The sequence below is a fragment of the Corvus hawaiiensis genome, chromosome 7 (genome assembly GCF_020740725.1).
Source record: "Corvus hawaiiensis isolate bCorHaw1 chromosome 7, bCorHaw1.pri.cur, whole genome shotgun sequence".
Lineage (NCBI taxonomy): Eukaryota > Metazoa > Chordata > Aves > Passeriformes > Corvidae > Corvus > Corvus hawaiiensis.
This window is the reverse complement of record NC_063219.1, coordinates 17,700,677-17,722,240: the sequence shown is the minus strand read 5'-3', so window position 1 is coordinate 17,722,240 and position 21,564 is coordinate 17,700,677. Positions and strand designations below refer to the sequence as shown.

The 21,564-nt window shown below is 36.9% G+C and overlaps 1 protein-coding gene across 1 annotated transcript in view; it reads left to right on the top strand.

Annotated features, from left to right (window-relative positions):
• The window catches only part of AGPS (alkylglycerone phosphate synthase), a 53,249-nt gene that overhangs the window by 23,883 nt on the left and 7,802 nt on the right, over window positions 1-21,564 (top strand). Inside the window, exons 7-19 of the mRNA XM_048309109.1 lie at window positions 307-386; window positions 1,979-2,059; window positions 3,112-3,237; window positions 5,279-5,387; window positions 5,812-5,939; window positions 8,547-8,598; window positions 10,827-10,903; window positions 12,075-12,187; window positions 13,723-13,792; window positions 14,735-14,796; window positions 16,575-16,664; window positions 17,057-17,156; window positions 18,847-18,904. Of these exons, the coding sequence (XP_048165066.1) occupies window positions 307-386; window positions 1,979-2,059; window positions 3,112-3,237; window positions 5,279-5,387; window positions 5,812-5,939; window positions 8,547-8,598; window positions 10,827-10,903; window positions 12,075-12,187; window positions 13,723-13,792; window positions 14,735-14,796; window positions 16,575-16,664; window positions 17,057-17,156; window positions 18,847-18,904 (1,146 nt within the window). The remainder of the gene's footprint in view (window positions 1-306; window positions 387-1,978; window positions 2,060-3,111; window positions 3,238-5,278; window positions 5,388-5,811; window positions 5,940-8,546; window positions 8,599-10,826; window positions 10,904-12,074; window positions 12,188-13,722; window positions 13,793-14,734; window positions 14,797-16,574; window positions 16,665-17,056; window positions 17,157-18,846; window positions 18,905-21,564) is intronic.

Genomic DNA, 21,564 nt, shown 5'->3' with positions numbered 1-21,564 from the left:
TCTCATCCTTCCTTGTTTTAAAGCTCTGTGCTTGGCTTAACACAAGCAGCTGAGATGATCACAGAATGTCACATTTGTTACGGAGTGCTGCTAAAGCATTGTCCAGCTCCACTGCTGCCTTGATTTTGTGAAACCCAGTCTGGGAGACGGCGACAGCCTTAAGAGGCTAATCACAAGCCTCAGACAGTTAACTTTAGTGATCTTTCTTTATTCAGTTCCGTATCAGAAAGGAGGGAGAGGGGCATGGTATTGGAAGAAAATCTACCTGAGAATTTTATAATCACAATATCGTTCCCATATTTTCAGGAGGGACAAGTGTCTCTAGTGCCCTTGAATGTCCTGAAGAAGAAAAAAGAACAATTGTCTCACTGGATACATCACAAATGGTATGTCTCTCTTAAAGTTTTATTTTGATTTTTTAAAATTATCCTACAGTTACTTGGGTGATCACTAGACAATGACATTTCTTTATGTTCTAGAATAAAGTAGGGATGGAAATATTGATCTGTACCATGATGATTAAATTGGTACTCCTTCAGTTTGTTTTTCTGATATTAGTCTGTACTACTTCATATGTTCTGTATATATTTAATAAAAAAAAATCACTGTTAAGCCTTATAGCAACTTTAAGTGATGAAACTTAGAGAAAGCGACTCTTCTTCTAGATTGGAATTTGTATCTGAGGATAAATGAAAGGCCAAGAGGAAGTTGTTATTGCAAATTTCACTAGTTTTTGCACTAGACTTCAAATTACTTAAAGCAAACGTTGATAAGATGACCTAATATCTATAAATCAACTTGAAGGATAAAATTTCAAGAAATAACTGGGTTTTTTTGTGTAGATAACATCTTGAGAATGTGAAGTTCATAGCTTTATGGCAGTCTAGAAATGAAGTGCTGTAAAATTTATTGCTAGTTTTCATCTTTCCATTATGAAGGAGCTTTGTACTTTTTAAGTGATAGATTTATGGCTACTTGGTAATGAGATGCTTCGGAAACAGCTCTTATCTTTGATGTGAGGCTCTACTGCCTCCAAGTACCTGCTGAGCTTATTAACTCCTTTAGCCTTGAAGGTAAGACCTGGGTTTTGGCTCCATTCTCTCCACTCAGTTGTTCTTCAGTTAAACAAAGGGATTTTTTCTGCAGAGGTGGTAGTTGCATATTGAAGGAAGCTCTTCAGGTGCCTATGCAGAGTGAAATGCAGTGAGTACAGTAGTGACTCAGGCCCTCATTTGAACTCCTTGATTTATAGCTTTGACTTCTGTCAGGTTTTGGTGTGGCAAGGAAATGTGGTTAATTCTTACTATCTTGCTTTTTTGTCAGCTAGATACGTAAATAAGCATTGAGTCAGAAAATAAACCACTTCCCTGTGTCTTGAATGATGGCCAGCCAATTCTTGTAATCATTAATGAAGAGGGAAAATAAGAAAAATAAGGTGAAAAGAAGCATTGTCAAAGTTAAAATGTGTGTGTCTTGGAGCAGTTAAGATGATTGCTGCAGCTTTACTATTTTAATAGACACTTAGTGGTTATCTTCAACTTACATGAAGGGTCTATATTGCATAAAAACTAATTCATATAGGCATCTGAGATCAGGTAAGCAGTTTCTGTTGTAACTGAAGGAGCTGAAGTAGTTGGCTTTGAATAATTAGTTAGCCCATATTTTGTGAGGGGGAGACTCCTGTAAGAGTTTTGACTTAATTCTTTCTGGCTTTTTTGCTTTTTATTCTGTAAACATTCCTGGTATAAGTTGGCGAGTGTGTTACTCTCTTGTAATGGTGACTTCATAAATTGAAACCTGTTGTGTAGCAGTTGGAGGGAGTAAGGAGCCTCAGCTTCCACTGCTGTGGAATAACTAATAGCTGGAGTGGTATTAATAGTAAATTGTATGACTAAGCATGTTAATCCTATAGCATTAGAGAAGGAAATCAACAAAAATCTTAAACACTGATTCGTAGTTTTGATTGGCTTTTCAACAGAATCGGATCCTCTGGATAGATGAAAAAAACTTAACAGCTTGTGTAGAAGCTGGCATTGTTGGACAAGATCTGGAAAAGCAGGTATTTTTATCTGGTTACATTTCTAGTATTTTTTCATATTTTTCTTGGGTATTCTTCATATCTTGTCCAAATCATTGAATTCTAGCTTAATTCTTGTGTGTTTTCATGCAGCTGGTAAGAATTACATGCAATGGTTAGGAACCCACCCATCCTAATACATGACCAGTAAACATACAAAGCCACAAGTTCCTGTGGTATAGAGAGAACCATGAGCTAAATTAATCGCTGTAGAGAGGATGTAGAAATGACTTTCAGTCTTTAAGTTAGAACCACTCTGTACAACAGAACATAGTTAATGGTCCTTGTTATATGGTATACTTAAATACAGCTGTCCAACATGATTGTTATCAGTTGGTCAGTGCAAATTGATTATCTCAAATGCTCTGATGCAGTTATCACTTAATGTGAGGGTGCTTGGCCTTTAATTTTTGCGGTTTGACAGCTTTCGTGTTGTAATTCTGAGGGCATCCAGTCAACTTCAGGTGCTGTGCAGATGGCAAAGCCAAGTTAATACAGAAAAATGAGAAACAAGTGACTACTTAATGTACAGGAATGCATGATCTGCATCACAAATAGTTGACACGGTTGCATACAGGAAGCCCAACCAGATGGCTGTATATTAAAACACATCTCTCCTTGAGAGAATTAAGTACAGGCAATTTGCTCAAATTTTCTGCAGACCTGCTGCATATCACATTAGGATGGAAGGAACAAGAGATTAAGTGCCTTATTTATTGGCAGCATTTGTGCAAAGTTGGCAGTTATTTAAGTTATAACTTTGTGCAGATGTATATGAATTCGCACCTTGTTTTGAACAATAGAGTTCTCAGTTTTAAAATACGGGGGAGGAGTATTATAGGGTGATATGTAGCACAGGTATGCACAGTAGAAGCAGAACCAATTTGCATGTTGTACATATCCAAGATAAAACTTGAATAAATGGGTGTGTGATCAGGATACTTACTTAAAACCAAACCAAACAAATACAGAATATTGAATTTGGAATACTAAGTCAATGCAGGACCTGTAGGATGTATTTTTCTTTTCTTTAGCTCGCTGAAAGTGGCTTCTGTACAGGCCATGAACCAGACTCCATGGAGTTCAGTTCACTAGGAGGATGGGTAGCAACACGAGCATCAGGCATGAAAAAAAACATCTATGGAAACATTGAAGATCTGGTAAGTAGTTTTAATACTTGTTCTAATTTCTCTGTTCAGATATTTAACTTTTATAATGACTCACAATGGGAGAGTAAATAGTGGTTCTTCGTGTGATACAGTTTTGGCATCAAATCTTGACTGAAAAGCTTGTTTCCTTGCTTTTGGTATTAGTAGTAATAATCCTTATCACTGATGTAAAAGTAATTTTCGTTTGGGTACTCACTGACTAGCTTAAGGAATTGTTACCCTATCCTCACTCTGGTGCTGTCTTCTACCATTCTGGACTCTCTATTAATCCAGTGTAATAATCCCATCAAACTACCAGAAGTCCCATGTTCTTTCCTACCTGTTGTGTGTACCTGAAGATGTTTAGTTGAACTGTCTAACTCTGACAGCAAGCTCCCCACCTTCCTACATCTCCTAGGCTAGGAGTATTTTTTAAATCAGTAGGCTGATCTAATTGCCCATGTGGGCGTACATGGTGAGATGTAGTGCCACCACATGATCTGTAGGAACCCAGGAGAAGGAAGCAGTGGACTGGGAATGGCAGTATTCTACCCTTGAATCTGTTTTAGTCATTCAAATGCTTCATCTTTATATTAGCTCAGATAATTCTTTGACTTTTAAGCATGCTTTTTGATTTTAAAGTCTACGTTTTCCATTACAACAAATGCATTGAATATATTGAAGATAAATCATCACTGTTCAGTCTTTGACTGCCTTTTTGCTTCAAACTTCCAGCTTTCTCTCATAATTTGTACAGTAACCCTTCCATGTGTAAATTTTTTCCTTCTTTCCTGCAGCACGCTCTAGGTAATGTATCCATGTTACCTCAGGCTTTTTCATCAGCTCATGGTCCAGACATATTTGTTCTGTGCACAGATGTGACACTTCACTGTCAGTGACTGAGCTTGGCAGGAACTACACAGTTTTTATTCAATAGACCTGCCTGAACTAAAACTAGTAGCACTTACAAAGTGTCATCGTTCCCCTGCTGCCTGAAGTGTTACGGAATGGTATAGTTTTGCTTGTACTGGGAGTTGTGAAGCAGAAGGCTTTTCTATTATGGAGGCATAACTTCAGGCTAAAACAGCTTCTGAAATTTTCATTAGGAGGAAATAGGATTGAAAATTGATTCAGAACAGTTCATGAGTTTCAAAATAGCACAGTGAGAATGTTTCAGGGAAGTGTTTACCTTCTGAGGAACTTTATATCTTGAAGCAGTGTGTTATATAAGCTGCCTAAAACCCACTTACTGCAGAATCAACGGTTCATAAATTGCATATAGTGAAAATTACTGAGCTACCTGTGCTTGGAAGTTTTAAAGCCATTAGCTGAAATTCAGTAATTTTTGCTTCATTTAAAGGTGCCACTAAAGAAAAGCTGAAGCTCTGCCCTTCCTTGGTATAAAATAGAGGATTGAGTTGAATAGAGGATTAATAAAATCCCACATGTGGGCTCTATTGCATGTGCCTGAATAAAGCTGGAAGCAGTAACACTGGAAAATATTTTCTAAAAAGCAACTGTCTAGCCCTACACATGTGTCAGTCTAATGGCAGCTTTTATATTGATAATCTATTTCACACAGTTACTTCTGTCTTTCCTCCTAATTAAAATATTTCTGTAGCAATCAATGACTGAATTACAGTAGTTTTATCAAGCAGCAGTTCTAAAGCAAAACTTAAGCAAAGCTTAAACTTAACCTCACTTTTTTCCTCTGTAGTATGATGTATGTTCTGGATTAAAATCCTGGTATATATAAAGTTCTATCTGTGAAGTTCTACACGGAGAAGCAAAACAGTTTTAACTGGTATTGCCTGCATGTAGCCAACAGCTGATAAGATTTGTCATAGAATGCAAACAATTTGTTGTGTAGGGAAACCATGCTGTGTTAAAATAATTGTTGGTAACAGTCCACGGATTCATGGGATTGCCTACAGAATGTCTAAAATCTATAAAGCCAAACTGTATCAAACTTCATGTGTTTTGTAGAAAATAAATATAGTAAAAATCTGTGCTTAATGCTAGTATTTATAGTCATTGCACTTTGTTTAAACAGGTGATTCATATAAAAATGGTAACTCCTAGAGGAATAGTAGAAAAAAACTGTCAAGTACCTCGCATGTCAACGGGACCTGATATCCATCACTTCATTATGGGATCTGAAGGTATAAACAGAGTAATTTCTCATACTGCATCTTAATTCAGCTTCTGTAATGGCTTGGTTATTTGAGCATCTTTAATGCTGTGGCTTCCAGTGTATTGATGGGTGGCATTGTGCAGGCATGAATTTCCTGCGTTAGGATAATACATTGAGACCTTAATTAGGACTGTGAAGTTGCAGCTTTTAACCGTGCTTTAAATGGACCTGTGGAGTCAGCCTACAAGTCTAGTAACAAAGATCATGATTTAGAGAATATTTTGTAAAAATTCTCCATGTAAAAAGTGAGGAGTAAATCACCTGCTACTGCAAACTGAATTTTTGGGATTTCTGATTTATGTTAACTTACAACATTCTGATAGATGTTAAGTTGGGTATCTTGCAAGAAGTTATCTTGAAACATTTTGCTCAATTCTTCTTTTCTCCTGAAGGAACTCTTGGAGTGGTTACTGAAGTTACGATAAAGATTCGCCCGGTCCCTGAATACCAGAAGTATGGCTCTGTGGTCTTCCCCAACTTTGAGCGAGGGGTGGCCTGCTTGAGGGAGGTGGCAAAGCAGGTAAAGAAAAGCTGGATGTTGCCTTCACTCAGAGACACGGATTCTAGCAGTAGGAGGGTGTATTGATAGTTCAGTATTTCTGGCAGTTGATAACCAGGAATTTGAGTAGGAATCTCATAAGCATGCATGGTCCATGAAATACAGGATATGGGCCATGAGGATTTTGGAAATTACGCAGTTGAGGACTGAGCACATTATGACTTTTCTTGGTATTCTGAGCCAAAACATGGACAAGCCTTTTAATGGCTTGCTTCAGTGGGAGTTGTTTTCATATTGCAGCCTGAAAAATTCAACTTTGTATCTCCTTAAGCTGAGAACTTTACCCTCAGATTAATTAGGACTGTGTAAAAGGGACCAGTGTTGACAGAAATTGAGTTGAAGCATACATATAAAAGGCAGTTGAATTTATGGCTTTGAAGTGGTAAAGGAACAAAAGGAATGCAGTGGAAGGATATGGCCTGTATTTAGAAATCAGTGCCTGGAGCACAGTGACATGGACAGGTGAGATGGATATTTCCAGGTGGAATTGTGCTTACACTGTAGTATTTAGCGAATAGTGCAGTCAGATGGTTTCAGGCAGAGAAGTACATAGGTATCCAAGTTCTATAATAGTTTTCCTCAAGGCTGTGCTTCCAAACAAATCTTACTCTGGTTAGCCTCTTTCTCCACTGACTAACTTTGCTTTGCTCTGTGCAAAACATACCAAATTGTGTATATGAACAGTAGAATGTACCCTGAATTGCGAAAATAATTTCAGAAATGTTTTAATTAATGCCAAACTAAACACGGCTTCACATTTTTTCCAGTGATTGGTCTAAATTAATGGCTTAATGTTCCAAGCCAGATGTTCTAACTGGTATGTGAATGACATGTATATGCTAGTCAGCAGCACTTGCCAGTTTTTCTGTTGTGCTTCTACTGCTGGTGCTTGTCCTTCTTGTTAAAGGTACCAAAGCAGACTTTTTGGGAATGCTTAATCATTTGGCTGATCAACGTTTAAAATCAATTAAGGAACTCGTGTCTTTTTCCTGTCCATGGGCTTAGTTAGAGAGGGAAAAAAGAGGCACTATTTGCCACTTAATGTTGCTCCATTTCTAAGCTTCTGTTGCTGCTGCTGCTGTTTCACTGCTTACTTGAGCCTGAACTACTTATTATTCTTCTCTTCTGTTGCCCCTCACATCAATCTCAATAGTAATTACAATGATTGCTTTCAGAAAAGCTCCTTCTTTTATGTATCAGTCCACTTAAATGTAAGAATAATCAACCTGCAGGTTGTGGGTGGGTTGGTCTCATTTAAAACCACTCCCACAGTCTCTTCTGTTGACCTGCCTGTCAAGCTCTCTTAGTTCTTCATGTTCTTTCTTCCTCTTGTGTGACCAAATACATGTTAATGATACTGTGAAGGGTGAACATGTCAAATGATGTGGAAGAGGAGTACTTCCATATCCATGTGATTAGATGATGACTAGCCTAAAATTCAGACTTTGTCATATGCCTCTGGCCATACATTTCAGTATAACTGGACATGACCATCAGAGGTTATATGATGTAGGCATATGCATGACCAGAAACTTACCTAACTGAAGGCAGCTGTTCTTACAGTTTTTGAGATTTCTGTACAGTGCAGAATCTAGACCCAAGTACAGATTTTAATTGCAGTCTGATGGCAGAGCATGAGTGTACTGGGTCTAGCCAGGATGGAGTGAACTTTCTTCATAGCAGCATGTGATTCTGTACTTGTAACCAAAACAGTGTTAACACACCAGTGTTTTAGTTATTGCTAAACAATGTGTACACAATGTCAAGGCTTTTTCTGTTTCTCCCTCTCTTCCCACCAAGTATGTTGGGAGCAGATAAGAGGCTGGGAGGGTACACAGTTGGGACAACTGACCCAAACTGACCAAAGGCAGATAGCATATAATGTCATGATCATAAATAAAACTAGAGGGGGGAGTTTCCTGGGGATTGCCATTGCTTGAAGACTGGCTGGATGTTGGTCAGCTGATGGTAATTGGTTGCTTTTTGCATCATGCTTTTGTGGGTTTTTTTCTCATTTTGTTTACCAAGATGTTTTCATCTCAACCCATGTGTTTTTCTACTTTTGTCCTCCTGATGTTTCTTCCCCATCCCACTGGGAAGGGGGCTGAGTGAGCAGCTGTGTTGTGCTCAGCTGCATGCCAGAGTGACCCTCAACAATTAAACTTTTCCAGTGGATTTTTATTGTGTGTATCTCTGATTACACAGAAACATAAGCTTGATGTATTAAAAAAGTGTACTATCTTTAGTGCATGTGCCGTTTTAGAAAAACACTCAAAATTTGAAGATCAAAGTTTTTGGACTATTACTGTGTTGGCTTGATGTTAAACTGAAAATTCTCAATGCCTTATATCTAGACATACTTAGTAGATGTTGCTATACAAGTGAAAACAAGCTTTCAATGAAAACCCCCTTATATAACACACTATGGCCAGAGGTCTCTGGTATCAAAGTGTGCTTTCTTTTATGCTATTTTAAAATGCAAATTTGATTGTAATGAATTTTAAAACCAACTATGTACATAATCTTTTTATTCTTCCCCCCTTTTATTCCCCTAACTTCGCCTCCAAGAGATGTGCTCCTGCTTCAATTCGCCTTGTTGACAATGCACAGTTTCAGTTTGGTAAGTATGTAGCTCATCGTGGAGTATCACTTGTTTCCAAGGGGTTTTTAGTAGCCTGAGTCTGTTCTGGGTAGTAATTCTTTTGCTCAAATCTAGACAGAGAGCAGTGAACCTAGAGTTCAAACTCCGGATAGTGCCATAATATGTGGTTTCAGAAACAGAAGCCTGTCTTTGAGGAAGCAGTATCAACTACTTGAGTCAGGATAGAGCCATGCTCTGCGTATAAATACATGAGATGAGTTTTCTGCTATGTTTCCTTTCTTGACATTTAGTCTATTGGTGAAATTGAAATTCTGAAGTCACTTCCTCTATTTTGCTGTAAAGGAGCAGAGATCTAGTTTTAAAATATAGTACTTGAAACATTCTCTTCCCAAGAGTATTAATGAGAAATTGGATAGGAAAAAAAAAATCAGAATGCCAGCACCTTATTTTCAAGGTAAGTGGGTTGATTCCTTTAAATTTCATGAAAGCATCTCAACAGATTCCTTAGAAGTAGTAGATTTTTTGAAAATATTCTGATGTGATGATGTTTGATTGGGTGGTAGAGAGGCAATGATATTTTTGCAAAGTGATCTGTCTGTTTTCAAGAAAAGATCAGATGTTGTAAATGCTGTAACTGTGTGCAAATACATCTAAGCTGTGAGGCTTTAGGTATTGAAGGTCAGTGAAGGTACCAGAAGATTCCTGAAGACAAAAGATTTTGTAAAATTTCAGCTAGTTCAAACACCTAAATAGGACAATGTCAAACATGCAGAACAATCATTTCTCAGCAATTCTTAGGGAAAGCTGTTATTTTAAACTCTAGGAAATTTGGCAGAAGATATGTTCTGGATCAAGACGCTCTCATGGAGACCCTAAAGTTCCTCAACCCAAAAGCTAATAGCTTGCAGAACTTGCTGAGACCATGCTATTTTGGTACCCAGAAGATGAAAATGGGAAGTGTGACTGACCTTGAAAATCTCTATTTTAATAGCACTTCAACAAGTCAGAATTTCTGAAAGTTCTTTTGCACAGAAGCCTCAGTGATGAATCTCAACTTCAAATGGCATTAATATAATGGTGTTGAGAAAGCTGGACTTCATTTTTCAAACCAAGGAAATTGTCATTTGTAAGACCTGAGATGCCCAGCAAGCCTTGCTGCTTGCTTTGCTCACTCTTTTGTGTTACACTGTTCTGCTCAGACATGTGCAACAGAAGGCAGATGCATTTCTTTTTCTTTCTTTTTTATTTGGGAAGCACAATTTGACCAATTACAACCTGTAAACATAGTTTCAGGTGTGTCAATATCGATTTTTCTTGTAGTCATTATGAAGTAAATTTTTAGATTGTGGTTTAATAAATTCATGTCCTTTCATGATTTCTGTGTGCTTACTGAAGTGTGCTTGTAGGTGTACTCCTTGGGGTTTGTATCTGCAGAGAGAGTCCCCCTTTGCTGAAGAGGAAGGAAGAGTAGTCAGTTGTTGAAGCTCATGTGTTATTCAGGAGGAAATGCTTTGTGAAGTATTTTAGAAGGAAGTATGTAAATGGTGCATAACTTTTTATGAATTGGGCTCACAGCATGTAGGCCAGATGCCAGGCTGCTAAAGTGAAGCAGTAATGAGAGTTCAGAAGTTGTTTGTGACTGAAAACAATGGAACAAACAGTAAAAGACTTTCATCTCAATTAAACCCAGTCCTGAGGCAGAGATGTTAATTTAACAGGCTCCAAGACACCATTTATATATCCTGGTAATTTTAGTTCCCCGTTTGTCATTAAGGAAGCAATTACTAGCTTTATGTAGAAAGCTTCACACAAGTGGTGTAACTGTTAAGGAAAAAATTGCTTAACTCCTACCTTGCACCATTTTTAGCTGTTTGTTTCAGTGGTTTTGGTATAACTTTAAAAAAAGTCACTGATTTTTGCTTAGTTTTGAGGTATAAAAACTAATGAAGTGCTCTCTTAAAAATTTTCCACGTGCCATAGGCTTGTGAAATCTAAACTAAGGCAGCCTTAATTAAAGTGTCAAATATTTGTGCACAGTTGTACATATGTCTTCAAAAAATTAATGAAACCTTTTCCTAAATAATGTTCTAAATGAGTAGAGAGAATTCTCTTTAATTTTGATAATCAAAGTGCTCCAAGCAATTCTAGTAATTTTGACTACCAAGCCATTTTTTATTTGCCCCTTGAAGTAAGAATCTTAAAAGCACTGTTTGCCTTAATGTGCCTTTTTCTGCTTTTTGCCAAAGGTCATGCTCTTAAACCACAAGTTGCTTCCATTTTTACATCATTTTTGGATGGACTGAAAAAATTCTACATCACAAAGGTAATTTTGGGGTTTTTAACATTGGTTTGAATTTTGTGTGCTATTCATAAAATTCAAGATTTTTTGGTAAACTGCTTCTAGTGCAGCTGAGTTTGGGTGTAACTGATACTGCAGTGTGAGAACTTGAGGTTCTAAAGGTGGTTTAATTCAAATGAGATTGTGTTTGAGGAGTTAATCCAAGAGAGCTATTGTCACTGGTCATACCTGTACAAGAGATTATTGTGCCTTGTCTAACAGTAACTTGGTGGCAGGGGAAGACTGGAACCAGTTTACCCAGCTTGCAGACCAGTGATCATCAGTTAATAGTGATGGAGCAAGGCCAACACTATACTATGTTTTTATCTTCCTAGATTTTGTCAAGGCATGATCTACCTTGTTATTACAGTGAGCTAGAATTTTGCAAGATCCTCAAGATATTTGGCTGATTTGCCCATATAAATTGGTTTTTTGTCTTTCTGAAATTCATTCCTTTTTAACCTACAATTATTTGGTGCTAAAATGATGTCACCTCGGCACATAATTTTTTGTATTAAATATTTTGTCTTATTATTGATTTTTTCCTCCAAATTAGCTAACTGGAGGGTTCCTGCAAGTATGGGTATTCAAATGTAGAAAATTTCATTATCTTCCACAAGTGGGCTTACTTTTGGAAGGCAGTGAATAGTGTTGATTCTGCTGCTTTTTCTTGGACTATTGAAGTGGTAAACAACATATGTCTTGGGACTTCTTTTGTTAGGGAATACATATTTGGTTTAGAGATAGCCCAGAAGTTTTTCCTTCCCTCCACATTCATGGTGGTCATAATCTTCTTCCTGCTTTTACAGTTGATAGGAATAGTTGATAGAAGATAAATGTCTCTATTGCTCAAAGCATTTAAGACCTGTTTTTTTCTACAGCATAGGTAGACAGCTGTTATGTCTATCCTGCTTTTTAACAGGAAGAAAGAGGTGACAGATAATTTCTGTTATTTCAGTTGACCTGTCCTGTCAAGGAAAAACTTAAGTGTTCGGGGAGTAAATTTCTGAAAGATTTTTTTTTTGCCAAGCATTCCTCTTAATTGCAGCAACACTTACTGACCAGGGCACGTGCCATGTGTTTGAAAAGTAAAAACTTGTTCCTTGTGTTCTACCACATAGACTGTGACTAATGGAAAGTTTGTCTCTCTTTGCAGTTTAAAGGATTTGATCCCAACATACTGTGTGTAGCTACCTTGCTCTTTGAGGGTGACAGAGAGAAGGTTCTTCAGCATGAAAAGCAAGTCTATGATATTGCCACCAAGTTTGGGTATGCTTTTCAAAGAACATTTTCAATGTGAAGCTGAGAATGAACTGTCCAGGGAAAAATTGGCCTACCATATTTTTGTAGTGGTTACTGTACGGATATGTTCTCAATTTACTAGTTTGAAGTGTCAGCAATCAATTAGCTACTGAATATTCCATTTGATACACATGGCTTGTACTAACTCTTAGGTAACTTTACTGAAAAACTTCAGCTGACTGTGTATTGCAGAAGACTATTTTAGTAAATACAGAATGGATGTTATTAAAGTGGAAAGTAGCCCTTTTAATTGCTTACAGGCATGGAAGCAGCTTGTTTTGCAGTACTAGACTATATTTTAACTACAGAAAGGGAGACAAAATCATAAAGGTGGTATTAAATTTTTGCAGAGTTCATGTGAGTTTACAAATACAAGAAACTTCTTTGGTTTAAAGAGTGCAGTGATTTTCTGTCCCACAAAGGGACAGAAAACACTCATTGAAGTGGCAGGCTGAGTAATGATCAGGCAGTTTCTTTCCTTCTGCTTTGATTAAGTGTGATTGATGAAAACCATCATTAAAACTGTGATTTGTCAAGAATGTACTGTTATTGCTAATATTAGTCTCAGCTATTCAAATATACATATAAGTTTTATCCATTTCAAGGTTATAGTTTCTGAAATTTGTGCTTTTGTTGTGCTTTCATTCTATTACTTGAACTGTGAATCGTTTTGTATTTTGGTATTTCAAGATGATGATGTATTGATAAGGGGGGAAACTTCACTGTTAGATCCACTAGAAGATGGTGCTGTCTGTGCTGTTTTATTAAGGCTATTAGTGAAGTGTTTAACAGTGTAACCTGGTTTAAAATGCTAAACCATTTAATGGCTTTATAGTATAAAATACTTTAATTCTATGCTTCTTCAGGGTGTCTGATTTCACATGCACCCCCACACCCCCCTCTCTCAGATTTATGGGTGCTTGTAGGAAGACCGATTCCAGATGCATAGCACTTTCTTGTTCTTAGAAACCAATAGTTAAAACAAATGCTTTCATCATGATCCTTGATAGACTAGTGAAAGCAAGGCTTCCTTTTTCTTTAGTGCTATGTCTTTTGTGTCTTTTTTTAATTCATTCAGATCTCTTACGCTTTGGCGATCTTAAGTCTTGGGGTCTCATGACCTGTGAGCATACAAGTACACAAATTCAACATGCTTAGAAATGTAGTTACCCATGTTCCTGTAAATTAATATCCGGGATGTACTGTGTCTACTTGTGTTTCTCCACTCTTTTATGAGTTTTGAAGGCTGTTATTTTAAGATCACATCAAATATTTTAAGTTGATCTCCCGGTTATGGACTGAAAAGAGAAGTGAATAAAGGTCTGGTCTGAAGTAACTTCCGATTTCTATTGAAGAGATCTTACTATTAACAAGCTCTATTTTAATACAGCTTAGGCAGCTAAACTTGCACATACTTTTAATAATCAAAGTTATTTTATAAATATTTTTGTAAACTGGTGACTAATTGGGTGGAAAATTAATTAAATTCTTGTAAATTGCAGTGGCTTGGCAGCAGGAGAAGATAATGGACAGAGAGGATACATGCTGACATTTGTCATCGCTTACCTTCGGGTAGGTCAGCTTTTGTCTGTCTGCTGAAACTTCTGTTAATTAATGTAACAAAACATAGGAGATGTTTCTTTGAAGATGCTTTCTCTGAAATCTGAGTGCAGCCTTCCTTGGATGATATCTCAGACTTCTCCCAGGGCTTGTATCTCTTCCATTTCTGAGCAGTGATTATTCATGGAATTTCATCTGCAAAACACCATATAGACATTATTTATATTCTTGTTAAGAAAATAGCTTCTTATAAAGGGTAGGGAGAATTAGATTGAAGAATCCACAGGTTGAATGAAATCAGGGGCTTGGAGTGTACTTGAAAAGCTCATGTGTTCACTTGTCTTTTTAGTCTTCTTTGGAGATCTGCTTATGACTGTGCTTTAAATCCGAATTCCAAGACAACAGACTTTTAGTCGAAACTGCTGCAGCTGTTCTTATGAATTTTAGTCTTACTGTTTGAGATTTTATTTTTCAGAACAATATGCACATCCTGAGTGCTTGATTTGTTGGGGACAAATCACTGAATCTCCCTTTATTTCATCAGGCTATGTGTAAGATGGGCAGATGTTTGTCTTTTTTCTATCTAGATAGCAACTACATTCCAAAAAAAAAAATATTTCTACTAGGTGTTATACTGATTAGCACAGTGAAGCACTTGGTTTGATATTATAGTGATACAAATATTTGATTAGTGTAGATATACTGACAGTCTGACAAGTTGTCTCACTGTAGCCATGACATCAAAATGTTTGTCATCTTTGTCTTTTAAGAGCTTCCCTATTTCCATAATAATAAACTTATGTCACTGGGACATATGATGGTTTTGCTAAATTAGAATATCTGTTTTTCTCCTGCAAACTAAAACGTTGTTCAACTGTTAGCTGTATAGCATACACTGGAATCCCAGATGCTGATGCTGAATGTTACTAATAATTTCCTTATTCGTTTTATTAGGACCTGGGCCTGGATTACTATGTAATAGGAGAATCATTTGAGACGTCTGTTCCTTGGGATAGGTAAACTGTGATTACTCTTAAGAATTTCTTAAAACTTGATTTCATTCAAATTATTCCTAACTCGTGTTTGCTCATGAGGATGCTTAATTTAGGCCTTGTGTGTATTGGATGCACCCTGACATACCTCAAGTCTTGCAGCTGTGTGTTCTTGCTAAGGTTGCTGATAAATTACATACCAGGATTTTGTAAATGCAATGTAACAAGTATTCAGTAACATTTCTTCTTAGGTTAGCTTACTGTAACAAATTTAGGACTTGAAATTACCCTGTTTAGGAAGCAGGACATTGGTGACAATAACTGCAGTGGGTGATGAGCAGCCACGTGTGTGGGATCAGCAGTGTATTTCAAATGGATGAGTCTGTAGTGAAGATGAAAAAAATTAAGTATATTTAAATTACTTTTTTCTTTTTCCAGTAACGTAGGGAAATGAAAACTGAAAAGGTAACTTTTGCCCAAGATTGAGATCTTTTTCCTAAAATTGTTCTATCTGTTAGCTATGGTTGAGAAACATTTGACCGCAAGAGAGTTTAATATACAGAATCATTTTGGATGCTCCTGTCCATTTGGTAAGCCAGAAATCTCTTAAGTAGGATCTAAGGTGATTTGAATCAAAGCTTTACAGTATTCAATGCAAAGTATGATGACTTAAGCTGGCAAGCCTATGCTCTTGCTATTAAATTTAGTGGCAATGGTAAATTCCAGCCCATTTGAAATTGGCAAAGTATCCTAACTGCGTAGAAGAAATCTGAGGACAATTTAAAAGCAAAAGTGCTCCTTATTTTACTTTAGCTTTATAGATTTTGAAGCATGCTAACTGCTTAGTCACCAATTTGTTTTGCCTCTCCCTCATTTCAGAAGACACTGAATTTTTACTTAAGAACTTAAGAAAGTACTTAAAATTGTTGTCACCAAAGCAAATGCTTTGAAAACCTTTTTCTGCTTTGACTTGTAAGAACCATGTAACTTTCCATAAACTGATTAACTTGTTCTTGATGGGTAGCAGATACTTGAATAAAATATTTAGTTGTCTTTCTTATTCACTAAATGCTTAAATTCTCTTGTGTTCTGTGAATCTTTAATGTAGTTTTAAATCTGTGTAAAACATCTTAATCTGAATTATAGCACTGCAGACCTTTGTGGGAGAATGTATAACTGAAGAAATGGTAATTTGAAAAACAGTGATTTCTTTTGGTTGCTTTAGCAGTTTGTTTGTCCTAGAAGACTTTTAATAAAAAGCAGAACAAGTATGGCTTATGTAAAGGTCTAACAGCTCTTTGCCATATTAGAATTAAAGCATTTCAAGCTGGCACAGTAGTGCACAGCTGAAGGATCTCCAGTTTTGGTCTTGCAGCAAAACAAAGGTATGAGGTTAGCGGAGTTTGCCAGACCTTTGAGTTCTCCAGCTTTCTCCTGTGTTTGTTAACTACTCTGCCAAAACTTTGAGGCTGTTTTGCTAAGAAAGTAAAGACATTCAGAAGTAGGTAATCTCCTTTTTTTTTTTTTTTTGAGCACTTTTGACACCTTTTCCTTATGAAAAAGAGCTTTTAGGTTCTCTGTTTCTGAGTAAACTTGCTGTCAGGAGAAGTGCAGAAAAAGCAGTGTAGTCTTGATGATTACTATTCTTAGAACAAAGTCTAAGCTAGTTAACACTGATTTAGAAGGTCCTCTTACATTGTATTAGATTATGCTTTTAAAAAAGGTTGCTGAAGTTTTTTTTTTTAGAAGTTGTATAAAATCACATACTAAAATTTTATATTTTAACGAGTTTCCCATTACAGGGTTTTGGACCTTTGCAGAAATGTAAAGGAAAGGATAGTAAGAGAATGCAAAGAAAAGGGTGTTCAGTTTGCTCCTCTTTCCACCTGTAGGTAAGCTGTGCAACAATCTAAATATTTTTTCTTGAATCCTTGTTTAGTAAGAGATCTAGTGATGATATTACAAATACTAGTGGCCATGACCTTCCTCTTGAACCTGCAAATGGATTACATGTAAGAGTGGGGAATTCAAGGGATTGGTAGCAATTGCTTAGGCTTTAAACTCTTGCTTATATGGACAAGAGTCAAGTGTAATGACTTAAGAGCTTCAACATTCAAAGTCATAGCATTGAGTTGCTCATGGATTATGAGCAAAAAGGATAAAAAAAAATTTTAATAAGATGCTATCCCTTTGAATAAGAGAAATAATCTTATGAATTTTATAATGTCACAGTGGTTGGCTTAATGTCATAAAGCTTTGTTTGTAATGCAGTTCTCTTCAACAGGGTGACACAGACTTATGATGCAGGTGCATGTGTCTACTTCTACTTTGCCTTTAACTACAGAGGAATTAGTGATCCTATTCATGTCTATGAACAAATTGAGGTAATGTATACAAAATGCAACAATAGATAAAGGGGGAAAAGCTGATGACTTGTATTATATTCTGAACCTGTTGGCCAAGCTTACTGAGTTTTGCAGGAAAGATCTCACAAGTCTGTCCGTAAAGCTTTGATCATTACTGGTAATAAGAGGTACATGTTAATAGTTCATCAAGTAGAGAAAAGACTACCAGGTGACTGTTTTAGATATCAGTAAATCAACAGTTCTGACTGAAATATAGGAGAGCTTGACCTGGAGTTTCTTGGATGGCAGAAACTTCAAACCTTAAGCCCCAAATCCATGGGAAACTAGTCTTCCTCAGTTCTGTTATTTACAAAGCTACTTCTTCTGCTTAATAGTCTGTAAGATGCATGGTAAAACTATCAAGATCATCCCTTATTAGTAGTGCTGCATGTAGAGAATAAGGAATGGGAGTGTCTCATGCTATTTCTGTTAGGCCCAGATAAGCACTGGTCTAAGTCCAGTCTGTTAGGCCAGTTGCAAGCTGCTTCAGCATTGGCAAAGAACCTCTGCAATAATTCTGCTTTAACACTTTGGTTGATGAAACACTGTACTTGCCTAGTTAGGGGAAACTAATATCCTTGTTACCTTGAAGACATAATTCTTAGAAAGACTATGGCCAAACTGCCTTTTGTCCTACTTTCTGGTTCCTATGCTCAAACTTCAGCACCAGTAAATTGCTAACAGGACTGTGGAGAAATAGTATTTATAACTAGGATATCATTCTTCTCATGCTTATTCTTTAGAAATTTCTCTTGAGTTTAGCAAGCAGATGCAAAGTTTTACCTACAAGTTCAAAGGCTTCCATGCCTGTTGCATGTAGGGCACTGAAGAATGTAATACTTGAGTGTTTATTTAATGAAACTGTACTAATACCTAGATATTACTTTTACTGGAGTTAATGTGATGACCTGGATGCACATCTTCCATTGTAGTGACTAAATTTGACCTAACAAAGAGAATTTGCTGACCAAGTATATGTACTCTATGGCAGACTGAAAGAAATCTCTTAACTGCATGGGTACAGTTATATATGTTATTCCTAAAAAAGTACACTCTTTTGAAAAAAAACATGTAGTGCTTGGGCTTAGAAAACTTTCATTGTTACACCTTTTAAGCTCTCTAACTATTGAGAGGTGAATGGCAAATAAGATTCTACAACTTGAACATTAACATAAAAAAGTAAATTTTGTTTTCTGCCACAAACTACACTCGTGAAAGGATTGTCATTTGTAAAGTACCTCACTGCCTCAGCCAGGATCTTGGAGATCTTGGTTGAACTCTGATCTGAATAATGGTCTTGAATCACTCTGACGACCCTGTTTTCACACTTCTTTATTGAGACTTAATCATCTTCCAGATGAGAACCCCAGCCGCTGGACTATTTAAGTTTTGGCAAAGGGAAAGTGATCCAGAATATTCTATTGTTGAGTAATAAATTCATTACAAGAGATGCCATTTGAAATGTCTTGGCTTTCATAATGTTTATTTAGAAGACTCTTACTTACCTTTATCTGCAGACTTGAACTATAATGTTTACCTATATAGTGTACCCTAATTACTTTAGAAACTTTTCATACACCTGTGTGTATGAGTGCAATAGCAAGCATTTAATGAAATCTAAAACTCTTGTGCATTTTCTGTTGAATAAATACATATCTTTCAAATTTAGAGGGCTGCTAGAGAAGAAATACTTGCCAATGGAGGAAGTCTTTCACATCACCATGGAGGTAATATTCTCAGTCTAATATTAGTCTCTTTGATACTGCTAAATATTCATGAGTACATAAAATAATTTGTAGTAGAACTCTGAAAAGTATTTTGCGGCATTAACAGAAATTCCTGGGGGCGGTCGAGGGGAAAGGAGATCTCCTGGCATTTTATCGAGAAATTTCTCACTCTTTTTCCAGTTTGTTCAGTTTGTCTTAAACAACTTCTGCTGATCCTTGTGCAGATAAATATTCAGCTACAAAGACTTCAAATGGGAGTTTCAGAGTTTTAAGACAGTTTTGTGGCCCTTGTGTCTTTGTGAATGCTGTTAGCCCAAATTCTTGAGCACTTAGGCAAAGTGTCTGAATGAAAGAGCCAGTGACTTTAAACTGGACTGTGTTGCAATCTACCATTTGTTGCATAATTGATGTTAAGTAAGTGTTGACATTACTGGTCTGCTGTCTGATAAGTTCTAGTTATCTAGTTTCCTCTCTTGGAGTTTGGGAATTACTTGCCCTGTATTACTAGCATCTTCGCAAGGTATTTTCTGCTTTAATATTAAGAACCAATGTAATGTATAAATGATACTTCCTATACCTGATGCTTTACATATGCTTTTCCCACCTACATGGATAGCCTAATTTGATTGCATGTGCCCTATGTAATGCTGTAACCTTGGATGTCAGGAAGACTTGTGAAGTCAGTATGATTTGTGCAGCTATCTTCTTGAAAGTGGTTATCTTAATGCATTTCTTTTCTCTGCTCTCGTGGGACATTGCCTGGTCACAGATATAAGAGCAAAGAAGAAGGGTAATGGTTTAAAACTAGAGAAAAACTTTGTCATTCTAAAAGTTCTATGTGGGGAAAAAAACTAAGGGCAGAAGTTGTACTTTGAAACAGTCAGTGACTTCCTAGACTTGAAAATTTTAGCTAGGGCTGTTTTCAGGCATCCTGCTTTGTGATGGAAACTGAAATGGACCTGGCTTTAGCAATATCAGGATATTGAAGGATGTGTAGGTAATAATATGAGTGAAAAGGTTTCAGTATTTTTTGTTTGATATGCTCTTATGGTCCTCTGATTAAATCTTTAATATGGTGGTGTAGTGGACCTGTCAATTCTCACACACTAGATGTGGAATTAGCCCCATGATGTACTCTCCTGCTTTCCCTGCTGTGGCAGCTCTATTTTACTGTGACTAGCATTTCATCCATTAACTTGCATGCAGCTGGAGCTTGTCACACATTTGGATGTATTTGCCCTCAGCATATAAAAACCTTGCTTACAGCATGTGTCGAACAAGAAAAAAACCTATTCTATAGCATTTCAAACCCTTGCACACTTGAACTTTGTGACTCCACAGCTATGGAAATGGGGTTTCTGTTTGTATACTCCTGTTGTTTGCATGACTGCCTCTGATACTGATACATATTTTCCACTTTGAGTGGTTTTGTCTGGCATTGTGTTCAATATTCAAGATGAATTTTATCCAGTTCTTAGTAGATGTGCTGCTGAAAATTAGCCTAATATTGTCAGTTTTATTTACTGACCTTCAGGCCTTGTCACTCTTAGTACTGCCTGGTCTATTGTGTGGTGTAAAAGAAAATCCTGGTGCAATTTCCTTTGGTGTTTGTCTTGTAATTGTGATTAATAACAGTTGTTTTCACTATCTGGAAACAGACAGGCTGATTTGTCTGCGTACAATCACACTGTGATAAATGGAGCTATTTTAACTCTGGGGTTGTGTATCAAAGAAAACAGATGTAGTCTGGGACTTGAGGCTATAGGAAATACAAAGCCTGCTTAAGTCAATCTTCATATACTCCTTGAGTGAAGAAATGGTCATATATGGCAGTTCGGGTTGTGTAAATCTCTAAATTGCTTTACATCTGGGGAGGTACCGACTGCAGGTAGGTACACAGCTGCAGTCCACCGTGAAAACTGAAATCATGGTACTTGGAACTATAGGAAGAGTAGCTTGAGGAGGACTTTACTGTGGATGCATCTTCCTTTCCCCCGACCCCCCCATTACAGCTGTCACCCTGCCTTGACTGTGTCCTGTGCTCAGAAAGGGATATTGCACATCTTCAAGCACAGTGTTGGTCCTTCTGCTTTTCTGGGCACTGGGTATCTTCAGATTTGAGAATCGTGTAAGTAAGGTTGCTAGAGAGCCATAGATAGTGTTTGCAAACTTAGCATTTAAAAAGCAGCATTAGGAATGACAATTTCTTGTAGATAAAAGTTTAAATTTAGATAAATAATTATTCTAATAATTTATGGCAAGCCCTAAAAACACCTGTATGATGTGTCACACCTTTCATTCTTGAATCTTTTTCATAAAACGCCTTTTTTTGTATGCATGAAATAACATGTGCTGAGGAAATATCAGTAGGTATGACTGGTGTATAAATACCACTATAACCCCTTTGGGGTACAGCATCAGAAAGGGAGAAGGTTGGGTTTGTGCCTAATCCCTTTCATATTACTGAGCTAAGAACCCATGTAAAACTAAAGAACAGTGTAAAAAGTAATGATGCATTGCTTCCCTTTGAGGGACTGTTTTAACTACAACTGGTGGCTTAAGGAAACAATTATCAGATTGTGGGGTTGAGGAAAATAGCCCCATTTAGCCACTTAACATAATAGAAGTAATTTTCTTCTACTTTGTAAACAACTGGCTGG